Source organism: Dendropsophus ebraccatus, chromosome 4 (genome assembly GCF_027789765.1).
Source record: "Dendropsophus ebraccatus isolate aDenEbr1 chromosome 4, aDenEbr1.pat, whole genome shotgun sequence".
NCBI lineage: Eukaryota > Metazoa > Chordata > Amphibia > Anura > Hylidae > Dendropsophus > Dendropsophus ebraccatus.
Window position 1 is genome coordinate 76617110 of NC_091457.1, and position 14465 is coordinate 76631574.

The 14465-nt window shown below is 40.9% G+C and overlaps 1 protein-coding gene across 2 annotated transcripts in view; it reads right to left on the reverse strand.

Annotated features, from left to right (window-relative positions):
* ANKRD11 (ankyrin repeat domain containing 11) overlaps positions 1-14465 on the reverse strand; it is a 218881-nt gene that overhangs the window by 3322 nt on the left and 201094 nt on the right. For both annotated transcript variants that reach the window (XM_069966057.1, XM_069966056.1), the window contains 4 exons: positions 7140-14041; positions 2390-2488; positions 2118-2261; positions 1448-1540 (listed from right to left, as the gene is read on the reverse strand). In XM_069966057.1, the coding sequence (XP_069822158.1) occupies positions 1448-1540; positions 2118-2261; positions 2390-2488; positions 7140-14041 (7238 nt within the window). The remainder of the gene's footprint in view (positions 1-1447; positions 1541-2117; positions 2262-2389; positions 2489-7139; positions 14042-14465) is intronic.

Below are 14465 nucleotides of genomic sequence, written 5' to 3' on the forward strand. Positions count from 1 at the left end.
GGGCGAAAATAAGTGAATCTAAAGACTGACGTGTGTACCTCCAGCGGTCTGCCCATTAATTTTTTTTTTTATTTTTTTTAATTAACACCAGCAGAGCAGTCACTGCATATGGAGGCGGCTTAGGGAATAAGCCTGCTTGATATGTGGCAAGTGTCTGCTGTCTTGCATTGCCCAAACCAAAATAAAATGTTGATCCTACACAGATAAAGAGAAAAAAAGAAGAAACGCAAAAAGCCATAATATTTGATGTTTGTACAACCCCCCCCCCCCAATCAATAAAAACTACATGGCGTAAAAACAAACAAACCTCCATACACCCCTGTAGACAGAAAATAAAATAAAATTATAGGGGTCAACAAATAGTTGTGACTTTGAAGTATAACAAACTATATACTTTTGTGATTGTAATAGCACAGAGCTGAAGATAACATGTCTCTTACTGCATGGTTAGTTGCTATAAACAGGACACCCCCTGCACCACACTGACCCAATGTGAATTATTATTATTTTTTTTAAATTACGTTCCACTTTTTTTAAGCATTATATTTCATGTTAAAAAATGGATTTTCTTTACAGGCTCTGTAGATTTGAAAAAAAAGGGGGGGGGGGGTGGAAACTGCCCAATCCTTGCTTTCTTACTGCAATCAAAGGGGAGTTGCAGCTCTGTGACCATGCTACGCTATGGCACACCTCATTGCTGGTCCCTCCTTCCTCTTCAATTTGAATAATTTCTGGCCTGCCTCCAGAGCATGCACCATTTTCAAAACTTGTTTTAACATGAAGAGTGGCACACATGCATGGTGAGCAGCTTAAGCCAATGCCCTCAGTTGGGAAACTCCATTCCTGTGCGCTTCTCTGGCTATGGTGCCTACATGGTTTAAAGAGGATGTACCTGAACCCACGGATCGATCGGCGCTGGCACGGGAAGCCGGTTTTTCGGACCGCCGCCCGGTTCCCGTGCACGGCGCCGTTCGATCCAGCGGTACCGGCCGATGCTCAAGCACTGGAGGTAGGCCGGGCCGCCCCCAGTGGGAGGGAATTCCGTCCCCTCCATGACACGGCTCGCTTACAATGAATGGAGCCGCGCCGATCGATCCGTGGGTTCAGGTTAAAGAGGATGTACCAGGTGGTACATCCTCTTTAAGAATGAAAATTTTGAAGACCGCATGCGCACTGGAGGCAGAGCTGGAACTAACAGAAGAGTAGAAACTGGCAATGGGGTGTGCCACAGACCCATAACTCATCTTCATTACAATAAGAAAACAAGGATTGCACAGCATCTGTTTCACAAATTGCTAAATCAGAGGTGCCATTATTCACCAGGGTGCTATCACCTACATAACACTGTCAGCAACTTGGGTACGATCTGAGTGTTGACAGAGTTCCTTTGAAGAAAGGAAGGAATAGCCCCCAAATGCAATTTCTTTCAAGTGGTTTTTCCACTCACCTTCATGCGGTCGTACTTGTCATCGACATCTTGTAGCCAGGATAGGAACTGACGTGCGTTGAAACGATCTCTGACTGACTTGTTTTCATCTCCCTGCAGAGCAAAAAAGGTAAAGTTAACACTACTACTGACTGATTTCATATAAAAAAAACCTGATGATTTATCAAACTTGTAACAGAAATATTGTAGCCCATAACAACCATTAGCACAATCTGTAAATGTTTCATTTCTCATGCGCTGGTAAAATGAAAGCCTTTAAGATGTTTTGATAAAAGGTTTAAAGGGGTACTTCAGTGAGGGGGCTATTTTGGGATCTGGCCGAGGAGGAGGTGGCTGAGAGAAAAGACGTCCACTCACCACCCCGGATCCAGTGGCAGGTCCCGTACCGCAGCGCTCCGGTCCCCTGTCGCTTCCTGGTGAGACACCAGAAAGCGACCGGGAACCGGGGCACCTCGGATTGTGGACCGAACACTGATCCCTAAAACTACAGATGTGAATATGGGGCAATAGGAATGAATGGGCCCATATACAGACAAAAATGAATAATAAGTGTAAGCAGCTTCAAGTGTTGATGTTTAGTGTGCCGGGACCTACAAAAAAACAGCTGCATAGAGTACATATTTACTTACATAAATCAGAAAGATGCAGGAATAGCAAAATAATAACTGACCTGATTTTCCAGAGGCATGTTATACACCTCGGAGTCCAGTAACATGGTGCAAGCGCTGAAAGGCACAGCCTGGTTGGCAATGGTCCTGGCTGCTCTGCAATGAACTCTGAGGTTCTCCTGTTCGCAAGACACTATGAGTTTCTCCTACAAAGTCAAAGGATGAAAAAGTACTTAGAATCCATGCGCTAGAAAATTATTCCTTGCTTTTAAAGGTGATAAGGAGCCAACAGACATTAGACCACAATAAAATAGTAAAAGGCAAATAGACCTACTCTCTCAATGCTGTGCTGCAGACGAAGCTTCCCTCTCACAGATTCCTGTTGCCTGAACAGTTCTTTAAGTGGCTCAGACAATGAAGGAGGTGGTGCAATCTGTAGATATAATGTAAGTTTAAATTTAGTGGCTATGTATATACAGTCCCCTGTTCAGAGGTGCATTACAACTGTCTGGAGTATTAATAGATTTGGCACAGCATGAAACCTGTGAAAAACATCCATCCATATCAATAAATATTACTTACATTAAGGGACATGAGAACTGAAAAATAAGCTCACCATTTGAAACATTAAACCATCCTTAAATGAATAGTTAAACCTTTCCATGCAAAGTTTTAAATGGAAACTAACAGTAGTTTGGAAGAACCTAGCTTGCTTTTATATGTTCTCCCAAAGCAGGAGACTTAGAAAGTGTTTGTTTTCTTACCTTCATCCTTAGTACCATTTCTCTAAAATCTTGCAATGTATTAATACGTTAATTAGGTGGTCTGGTGCACTGGGGGCAGTACTGTAGCAGTCTGTGCACTGGCTGTCCCCCTTCAGAATTAAGATGGTGCTCTAGAGTGAAGTCACTCTGGCTGATCACTGCAAAGCACTGGATAAGTATTCATGAAAAGGAGCAGGCAGATCGGTACTTGTACATCAATGACTATAGTACCGCCACCAGTGCACCAAACGTTTAATAAAACGCAGGATTTTAGGAAAACAGTGCTGGGGATTAAAAGGTAAAAAAACACAAAAAAAAAATTCTTTTTTTTATTAACATCCCTTGCTCTATGGGAATGTAACAGCAGTTTAGATTCTTCTAACCTGCTTTTATCTTCACTTTAATGTACCAAAGCATACAAAGGGTAATAAAGCTAAACAAAACCCATGCAACAAAAAATCATAGCAACTCTGGAATAGGTCTGGATGAAAAACGTCCTGTGGTTGTGTCCTACAGCTTCAATACAGGCGTGTATCTTTACAGACTACCAAAAAATAAAATCTGATACACTGTAAAACTTTCACTCCCACTGATGGGATAATTCTGTCAGTCACTTGACTTTCACTTTGATTGTTAAAAACTAAGGTCAAACCCATCTGACTAACTGAACTAACCTAAGGGCCCTATTACACCAACAGATGTCAGCCAAAGCCAGGAACAAGACTATAAACATAGAAAAGGGGATTTTGCAAGGTCCTGTGTGACCTATATTTTGTTGTCATGCTCTGTGTCATGATGTATAATTTCTTGTTCAATAAAATTTGTTTGAAAAAAAAAAAGGAAAGACTAAGATTTCTCCTCTTTTCAAATCCATTTCTGGCTTTGGCTGAAAAAAATATGTCAGATAATCTGTCAGACATCTGTTGGTGTAATAGGGCCCTTAGGTTAATTCAGTTAGTCATGTCTAATACACGAGCTTGCTCCTGGTGGCTTGCTACTAAGTGGCTAAGAATAAGTGCCGAGAGAAAGGAGTTAAAAGTAGCAGTTAAAATCTGGTTAGTGCTACATTTCTTTATTTCTCACTTTTTTTGCACAAAGGAATAGAATAGAATAATTTGCTGACAAGATCACCTCAACCAAATAGTTTGCAGTCTCCCTGTGCCAGGGTTCGGCATATGGTGGGAAGAGTGGACAAATTACTTAGGGGTACTGGGGATGACCCAGCTGTCATGGTTCATGTGGGAACCAATGAAAGAATACATGGAAGGTGGAGGTCCATTAAGATTAAAATTAATTTTAGAGAACTAGGTGGCAAGTTGGAGAAGGGCCTTCAAGGTTGTATTATTTGGAATACTGCCTGTGCCATGTGCATCACAGGAGACACATCAGGAGCTTAGGGAGTCTAATGTATGGCTGAAGTTGTGGTGTATGGGAGAAGGGTTTGGCTTTTTAGAGCTCTGGGCTGATTTTTCATTGGGCAGTGGATAATGAGATCCATTTATTGCAGATGAGCAGTGAAAATTGTTGTATACACAGTATTAAAAAAAAAAACAAGACACACATTTCTAAAACTGAATGTGTAAACTAGATGGAAACTAGGGATGGTCCGACCCGTTCGGGTTCGTATGAACCCGAACGATCGGCATCAGATTCCCGCTGTCTGCCCGCTGCTTGGAGCGGGTGGATACAGCGGGAGGACCGCCTGGAAAACTTGGATACAGCCATAGGCCACAGAGCGGGCAGACAGCGGGAATCATTACCGAGAGTTCGGACCATCCCTAATGGAAACTTCAAAAGTGTACAGAGTCGCTTTAACACCTGGGTAACAGTGACCACAATATAGTGACGTTTGGCTTAAAGTGTAGAAAGCAAACATGTTGGGAGGGCTAAAACATTTAATTTTAAAAAAGCCAATTTCCCTGTGTTAAAGGGCTGAACTTCAGGACATAGACTGGGAGCGGCTGTTGTCAAATATTGACACAGATAATAAATGGGAAATCTTCAAATCTACATTAAACAACTGTACGGCTAAATTATTTCCAATAGGTAACAAATAGGTTAAAATAAAATCCCACATGTCTTACAACCGATGTTAAAAAGGGCTATAAATGACAAAAAAGGGGCATTCAAAAAATACAAATCAGAGAGGTTAGCTGTAGCCTTTAAAAAAGTTAATACAGTGGTGCCTTGGATTACGAGCATAATTAGTTCTGGGACCGCACTAGTAATTTAAACCCACTCTTAAACCAAAGCAAAACTTCCCATAAGAAATCACTGAAATGCAGACAATTGGTTCCCCACTCCCAAAATAAATGATTTTTTTTATTCTGAACAGGTAAAACAAACGTAACAAACATTTAGAAACTGCTGAATATGTGATAAGTTAGTAAGTGCAAACACCTGAAAAAACATCAGCTGTTTGTAGATACAGAATGGGACTGCAGATACCCATAATGACTAGGATGGGAAACACAAGGGCTGACAGACTGCAGGGAGGAATGAGCAGGACATATGTGAGCACAGTATAGCAGCACTCTGTCCGGGGAGAGAAGGGTTACAGCTATGAAAAGTCCTGTCCCCTGATGCAATCCAAAGTCTGAAGTGGATCTGCTATGATTTGGAAGGTGAGGGAAACTTCCTGGGTCAGATTACAGTGCTGTAGACGACGCGATGCAGGCCATGCCCCTCCCCCACTCCCCCAGTAAAGGGAGCTCTTAAACCAAAGCAATGCTATTAATCCAAGTTACTCTTAAACCAATGTACCACTGTATATGTAAAAAGGTAATAAAAACAGCAAAGGTTTACAATGAAAAGCAGGTAGCCAAAGACCGTAAAAGAAATTCCAAAAAAGTTCTTCAAACATATTAATGCAAAAACACACAAACGGTCAGAGCATGTAGGTCCCCTAAATAATGGTGACGGGGCGTTAATTACTGGGGATCAAGAGAAAGCAGAGTTACTTAATGGGTTATTCAGCTCTGTATATACAAAAGAGGATGGAGCTGAGGTGGGTGGGGCCAGTGCTGCCAACACGTGTAAAATACCAGTAGATATGGTCCAAGATAAATTAAACTGAATGTAAGCAAAGTCCCATGGCCTGACGGATTACACTCAAAAGTTTGGGAAACTCATTTCTGTAATTTCTTTACTCTTGTATGAAATATTCAGCAGTTCTTTGGTGACTGGTATTGTGTCGAGGGACTGGCATAAGGCAAACATAGTGCCAAACTTCCCCAGGTAATTACAGACCTGTAAGCTTAACGTCCATTTTGGGGAAACTATTTGAGGGGCTTATTAAGGGACCACACCCAGGAATATGTAGGGGGTAATAGTATTATAAGTGATAACCTGCATGGTTGTACTAACGACAGAAGTTGCTAACCCATCCTACTGTGTTTTCCTGAAAATAGGACTGTCTTATATTGCCCCCAAGTGTGTCTTATTTTCAGGGGAGGTCTTAGTTATTTTTCCATGAATAAGTCACAAAAAATATATACTGTAAAAATATATACTGTACAGTAGTTGCCATCACAAACCAGCATAACCAGACATAACCCTGGGACCGGGGTGGAGGTGGCTGAGGGAAATGACGTCCACTCACCTCCCCCGCATCGCGGCGCTCCGGTCCCTGGCCCACTCAGCCAGTCAGTGACAGAAGTGGGATCTGAACGGACTTGAAACGGATCCCGCCTCCGTCACTGACTGGCTGAGCGGACCTGAGACGTATTGTCTCGGGCCCACGTCAGACACCAGGAAGCGGCCGGTAACCGGGGAATGGAGCGCCGCGATGCGGTACCCGCCGCTTGAACTGGGGAGGTGAGTGGACGTAGATTCCCTCAGCCACCTCCTCCCCGGTCCTAGGAAAAAGTACCCCTTTAATGCTAACATCTCTGTAATTTCAATAAGCTACAGTCTTCTTAAAGATCACTAATAGAGATGAGCGAACTGGATTCAGGTTCGAGTCGATCCGAACCAGAACGTTCGGTATTTGATTAGCTGGGGCTGCTGAACTTTGATAAAGCTCTAATGTGGTCTAGAAAACAAGCATACAGCCAATGACTATATCCATGATTTCCACATAGCCTTAGGGCTTTATCCAAGTTCAGCAGCCACCGCTAATCAAATGCCGAAAGTTCGGGTTAGGAACGACTCGAGCATGCTCGAGGTTCGCTCATCTCTAATCACTAAATAAAAACTAAAAACAGGGTTTGTTGGCAATGTAGCACCTTGATACAATCATGCACAGAAACTACAAGTACCAAACCATTTGATAGTCTTTGTAAATAAAAACAGTCATTTAACATAACTTTCATAACTCACCACTGGAATGTGAAGCTTGCTCAGTGGTTTGCCATCCAATAAATACGAGCCAGTATATGTGACATATTCAGCATAGCACTGTGGAGCTTGAGGAGTGATATAGCACAAAATTTTCCTCTTTTCTTCAATCTTCTTTCTAATTTGTAAATATTCAAAGTATGGATTAGATCTGTCACTATGGTATGGCTCAATGTCATCTAACTTAATAGCATCCACTATTGCAGCCAAAGTTTGTTGTATCATCTCTCGTGTTTGTTGACTTGTGTTGCTTATTATCTGCTGCTGGAGCTGGTTAGGTTTCTGCAGCTTTCTCTTTCGTGGATGCTGTGTTTGTGGCTCATCCTCTTCATTGATTTTACTCTTGCCACGGGAGGCTGGCGCAGTAACTACTGGCTGTTCTTTCTCTGCTGGGGTGGAGTTTTGTTTATTCTGGTTGGCAAGCATTTGAGCCCTGTTACGGGTCATACGAAGAGGTATTTCTTCCACTTTAGGTGGTTTTGGAGCATCAACTGTTTTTGGCATCTGCTCTTGAACATCTACAGTGGGGCTAATCTGAGGAGCCTCTGCTTGTACAACTGGATCACTATCCGTATTTTCTACTGGTGTACTTTCATTCACCTTGGTATCAACATCCTCAAGATTCTTTGGCAAGACCTGAACACAGGTATCTGATGAGTTTAGGTTTGCCTGCATTTTAGCTTCAATTTTGTCCAGAGACTCCAGCTGTACAAATGGAAGGGGAAATGATGCTGGGTCAAAGATTGGCTTTGAAGGCTGAGATACTTTTGGAGCCTCCAAAGTGGATTCTTGAATGTCATCAGATTTCTCCTCTGGTATCTGAGTTGGTAGGTCATCTGCTTCAATTGTACAAGGTGGTTCTTTTGGAGATCCTGGCTTTGGAAGTTCTGGTTCACTGGGATGCACTTCACTGACTTCACTCTCAACAGGGTCATCAGAAGGACCACCTGGGCTTTCAGCAGTGATGTTTAATTGTTCACAGGCTTCGCTGTCATTTTCATCTTTGACTGGAAGAGGCAATTCTGGCAGAGAAAAGGGCCCAAATTCCAAGTCAACTACAGAGGAAAATGGATTTGACCATGGCTCTGTCTCTTCTTGACTATTTTGGTGGATTTCCCCAGGCTGTACAAAATTTTCTTTGATAGATGTTAAAGTGCCTTCAAGTGTGTCTGTATTAACTGGTGGCTCTGTTGACAGAGTTTGTGGTTCCTCTGGATGAGTTTTGCAGTCAAAGAAAGAGGGAAGAGGAGTAGGGGACATATATGTGCCTTGGTCTTCAGGTTGTTGCACATTTTCAGTTTCTTCCTCCTCCTCCCCCTCCTCTTCTTTCAATTCCTCAGGTGCTGCTTCAGACATAGGATATGAAACAGGAGAAACTGGGTAAGGGGAGTCAGAAGATATAAAAGGAATTGAAGCAGGAATAGTTTTGTCTGATGAGCAAAAATGCTTAGGAGACTCTGAGAATCTTTGTGGTGACTTTACAAGATCGGATCTCATTGACCAGCTTCCATGTTCCTCAGAATTACTAGCTATGAGACTCTGAGGCATAATAGACTCTGGATTATTATTTGGTGGACTCACCCAACCTAGATTCTGTTCAGACATAGGGGAATCAAAAGTATTTTCTTCAACTGGAGGAAGAAAGCCAGACTCAGGAGGCGGTGGAATAAAGGCAGGTTCAGGAGGTAAAAAGGAGGGTTCTGAATGGGAGGTGTGAAACCCAGATTCCTGAGGCAAGTAAGCACTCTCAGAAGAGGGGAAACTGGATGTTGTGTGGATCACATAATTTTGTTCTGATGGCATAAAGGGAGGATCTGGGGGCAAAAAATCTGACTCCTGGGGTAGAAAGGTTGGCTGCTGAGGAATATATGCAGGTTCTTGGTGCAAATAATCTGTTTCTTGTGGTATAAAGTCAGGCTCAGAAGTGTAACTATTACTGTCTGGAATAAAATTATTTTCAGTTTCTAAAAAGGCAGGTTCCTGCTGTATGAAATTAGACTCTGGTGGGGAAAAGCTTTGTTCTTGAGGAAGAATAGACTCTGTAGCTTGTTGAGCTTCTGCAGAATCACACTGTAAGCCAATGTCTGGAGGAACAGCACTTTCAGTAGATGGCTCTAGCAAGTCATCTCGTTCTGAAGGAGAGGATTTTGCTTGTAAACCAGAGAAGACACGATCTGGAGAAGGGGCAATACTTGCCATGTCTCCAGGTGCAAAAGTAACATCATCAGATGGATAGCCTGGTGAATAATATCCAGGAGACAAGCACGGAAATTTCTCTGCAGGCACAAGAGGTTGGATCTTATCTTCCATCATTATCTGCATGGGTGAACTGAAGCTAGAGGATGCTGGAACACTTTGCTGTCTGAAAAATTTCATATCTGAAGCTGGAAACTCCTCTTCAGGAACTCTTCTTACATCAACAGAGACTGAACGGCTTCGATTAATGGAGGAGGATAATTTAGTTGGTGTTTGATTTGGAGTCTCTGTTATTCCAGTAGATGAGTACCGATCAAAAAAGGTTGGGGAGCATGCATTCATAGACATTGCAGACACAGGGAGTGTATGCTGACTATCTGAACAGTCAAACATCAACTCTGGATAGTCTTCAGTGCTACAGGATGGTGTTCTAGGGGTCTGCATGACCTCCTCGTAGCTTGGGCATGAGATTACAGATGTAGGTGTCGGGACGCCAGTTGGTCTGTTTTGATCAGGTCTTGGGGAAGCTGTGAGCACTTCCTTGATCTGGGGACCATTGAGCCAATCTTTAGAATCATTGCCTAAAACAGCTTGGGTTTTATTATCAGATGCAGGTATATTTAAAGGGGCCAGATCTTTATTTTTCTTCTCTTTCTGAAGAGAGTCCGTTGCAGATGTTTTCTTGGCGCTCAAATCCAAGCTCCTCTTGCGTAATTCTTCCGCCTTTTTCTCTTTCAACTTTGGATCCCCAGATCTGTGCCTCATCTTTTCCATCTGTTTCATTCTCTCTTTATGCTTTTTGTGCCTCTCTTCTATTTCAAGATCTTTTTGGCTGAGCATTCTCTCAAAGCTGGTCATCATAAGATCTCCATCGCCCAACAGTTTTTCCCTTGGTCTTGTGTCTTTCTTAGTGGTCTCTTTCATCACTGTAATTTTTTCATTTCCATTACTGATTTTACCATTGTCCATTTTGTCTTTATCAGTGTTCTCTTTCGATCTATCTTTTAGTCTGTTTTCATTAAACTTCCCCAAGTCATCTTTTGATTTCTCTTTTGAGTTTACCTGGGGAGATTCTCTCTCTCTTGCGTTTTTTAACTCATCCCTGTGATGCTTAAAGAATGCCTCCAAATGTTTGTCTCTGTGCTTTTCATCTTTACTTTTCTCGCGATGTTTATCTTTCTTTTTCTTCTCCTTCAAAGCGGTTGTGTTCATGCTGTAAGCTTTCTCCTTTTCTGACCTCTTTAAAATATCTCTCTCAGATTCATGTTTCTCTTTTTCTGAAGTAAACATGTAATCCATATTTCGGTCCAATTCCTCTTCAGTCTCGGTCTTAACACTGAATACTGGAAAAGAGTCAGTATCTGCTGCAGGAGCTTCTTTCTCATACTGCATAGACTCACGCCTACTGTAAGAATCTTTAGCATCATCTGCCTTTTCAGACTTTTTATCAGACTTGTCTTTCCGTACCTTATCTTTCTCATGGCTTTTCTTTGAAGATGAAGAGGAGTGTCTATTTCTCTCCTTTTCTTTCAGTTTTTCTAAGCAAGGCACAGGCACTGAATCCTTGTATTTTTCCTCCACAGGATCTACACTGGTTAATCCAGTGGTCTCAAGCATGTTACTTGGATCTTGGCCCCGATCTGTAAAACTGTCTGAAGAAATTTCACTAATTTTATCAATAGAATCATCCTTACAGTCATTAAGAGCTTCTTCCTCTAATTTCTCTAGCAGACTTTTTTCAGATTCCCCCTTTAAGAACTTTTTCTCCTTAAAATGATCAGTCTTCTCTTTGTGTTTAGTTTTGATTTTCTCTTCCGTTGGATGCTTCTTGTCTTTTTTGTCAGCCAGTGTTTTCATCTTACAATTCTTGTCTTGGTTAGAATCTAGGGACACCCTTTCCTTGCGGTATTTGTCAAGAGAATCCTTGTCCTTTTTGTCTTTGTGTTTTTCAGTGTTCTTCTCTTTTTTCTCTTTTCCAGATTCTCCTTGACCCTTTTCCTTTTTCCGCTCTTTCTGTTCTCTGTCTTTCTGTTTTTCCCCAGAATGCTGCTTGTCACTGGAATATTTTCTGTGTTTCTCAGACTGAGATGTATCTTTGTCTTGGATAGAGGTCTCCCTCTCATGGTAACTGTCCATTCTATGCAAGTCACCACTGTAGGAGTCAGTAATTTTGAACCCAGGTACAAACCTTTGCTCTTCTTCTTCACTTTCATCTGTAAAAATGTCAGAGATACTATACCAATTTTTCCCTCTTGCTTTCTTATCGTCCTTCTTGTCGTTAAAGTCTTTATCTAGGGAGGAGTTTTTATCTTTTTTCTCACTTTTCTGATCAGAGAAAGTCTTTCGGTCTTTGTGCAAATCTTTGTGTTTTTCTTTTGAATCTTTCTTCTCTCTAGACCCTTTATCTGCTTCCTTTTGACTTCTCTCTGCAGATTTCTCAGCATCTTTAGATTTTTCTCTATGCTTTTCAGATTTTGGTTTTTCTTTTTTTTCAGAAGCATCTCTTTTCTCTTTACCAGAATGATGCCGCTCTCGGGTCTCAGAAGTTTTGGGAAAAGACTCCTGTTCAGACTTCTCTTTGAAAAAAGTCTCTGAGCCATAGTCATTCAGTTCTTCCTTATAGGGCTCTTCTTGTTTTACCTTGGAATCTCTTCGATCTTTGTTTATCAAAGAATCTCTTCTTATGGAATCTCCATCTTTATCTTTCCGGACTTTTATGCATTCTATAGAATCCCTGCGCTTCTTTTCTTTCTCAGCTATATATATTGGGATGCTTTTATGCAAATCTGTTTGGTCTTTCTTTTTGTCTGCAACTTTGTCTGTAAAGTCTCGATCCTTCCTTTTAAGGGCTACTTCCTTCTCTGGTTTATCAATATAGTCCCTCTTGTCTTTGTTTTTGGAGTCTTTTTCCTTGATTTCTTCCTTAACAGATTCCACCAGAAGCTTTGGGATTGTATCATTTTTGTTCTCCCTAAAATCTGCGAAAGAAGAGTCCCAGCTATCTTCTGCTTTAAAATCAAAAGACGAATCTGACATTTCAGACATCCACAAACCTTGGTCATCTGATGTACTATACTTTGCCTCCTCATTGTCTAAAAAATTACTTTTGTTAAAATCTTCAAAAGGTGCTTCATCCTTCAAAGACTTCTCCTTCTTTACTTTCTCCTCTTTAAAGATTTTTTCTCTCTCGTTTTTTGGTTTCTCCTCTTTTACTTCAGCTTTCTTTTCAGATTTTGAGGATTTATCTTTTACCTTTTTCTTCTTATCATCTTTGTGTGTTTTAGTTTTGTCATCTTTAGGAGATTTCTCCTTGACAGTTTTTTCTCGATCTGTTTTGGTAGACCGTTCTCTGTCCTCTTTAAATGTTTTACTGTCTTTAGACTCTTTTGTGGTCTTCTTTGATGACTTCTCTTCTTTGGCAACTTTACCTCCTTCGTCTCTAAATAACCAGTCCTTTTCCTCAGACTTAATTTTGGGGAGGGATTTGTCTTCTTTCCTGAGGTGATCATGATCATGTTTTAATACTTTTAGTTTTTCTGGTACATCAACCTCTAGATTTAAAGACTTTTCTGATTTCTGCTTTGAGTCATCATAGTCAAATGAAAAGCTTTTAAGAATTTTAACATCCTGGCTGGTCTGACTTTGAACTTTTTCTTTACTTTTGTGTTTATGTTTTGTTTTATGTTTTTTCACTACTTTACCTTCTTTGTCTAATTTGGGAACAGCACCTTCAACATGAAGATGGAAAGAGTTCTTTTCGTATATGTTATTATGTGTGTTACTTTTCTTTTTGTGCTCGTGCTTCTTTTTAACCTGTTTCAAAGACTCTAAACTAGAATCTTCAGATGAATAATCATAGTCACTAGTTAACCGCGTCCTTGTGGAGTCTGACAACGAGCTAACATCTGACCAGGTGGGAGAAGATACAGTTTTCCAATTGTCTGTCCTCCAGTGCTTGGAGTGCTGGTCTGGGATATTAGCATTGTGCTTCTGTGATGCTAAACTCCCTTGAGAAGATGCAGAAGATGCTGATAAAGAGCTAAACAGAGAAGTTTCCTTCAAAGCTAAGGCAGAGTCTTTCACACAGTTTGAATTGTCTAAAGAAAGCATATCATTCTCAACATCACTCTCCAGGTTTTCGCTTTCACTCTCAGAACAGAAAATGTTATTTTTCTTCCCGAACTTTACTTCTTTATTTTTTGTATCTTTCTTCCGCTTCTTTTTTACTTTATTCTTTTCTTTATGCTTGGCCACAGGTTGCTCCCTGGTTTTATTGCTCGATAGAACATTGTGAGCTGACAACCGAAGCTTTTCAGCAGCCTCTAAAGAGATAGCATTTTCTTCCTCATCTGATGTATCAGACAAAATTCGGCGAGCAGCTTTCTTTGGTGCAGTCGTATTTTTAGAATAAGTTTTTACTTCCATTTTAGGAATAGAAATAAAACTGTTTGCTGCCTTAGTCTCTTTACGGAAGTCTTTTTTCAGCAAATGTTTGTCATCAACAGGAGGTACACGGTCTTCCTCATCATCTTCATCAAACTCGTATTCATCCTTTATTGGCGTGCTTTTGGGTGGCTCCTGATGTTTGCCCTTATGTTTAGAGCCCTTTTCAAATTCAGAGTCTGTGTTATTGCCATCAACCGAGCTGGAAGGTGCAAAGGAGGGAGCATCCTCCTCTTCTGAGCTTTCTGTTAAAAAGAAACAAATACATATTAAAAGTATTTCAGTCCTTTTTGGAAAAAAAAAAATATATATTTGTCATCACAAAGTATGGTTTGCAATTTTTTCAAAACAAGTTTTTCAAAAATTTTATTTGTTTAAGAATAAGCTTTAGGTTTCTTCATAACAATGGCAAGTTAGTAATTGATAAGAAAATCTACACTGCAGATTTGTAGCAAACTAATAGCATTTCAGGAAAGGTGACAAATGTGTAATTGCTGAGGGTTCTCAGGTGCCCCTTGTGAAAAGAGCCCCAACTCACTATGTAGGGTTATAGGTATGGGACCAACTTAAGATTGTGCTCAGCTATTACTGTCCATTCCAAAGCAGTAATTGTGCAAGTGCACAACTCCCCAATTCACAAAAGGCACATTTAGTCTACCATTCTAATGA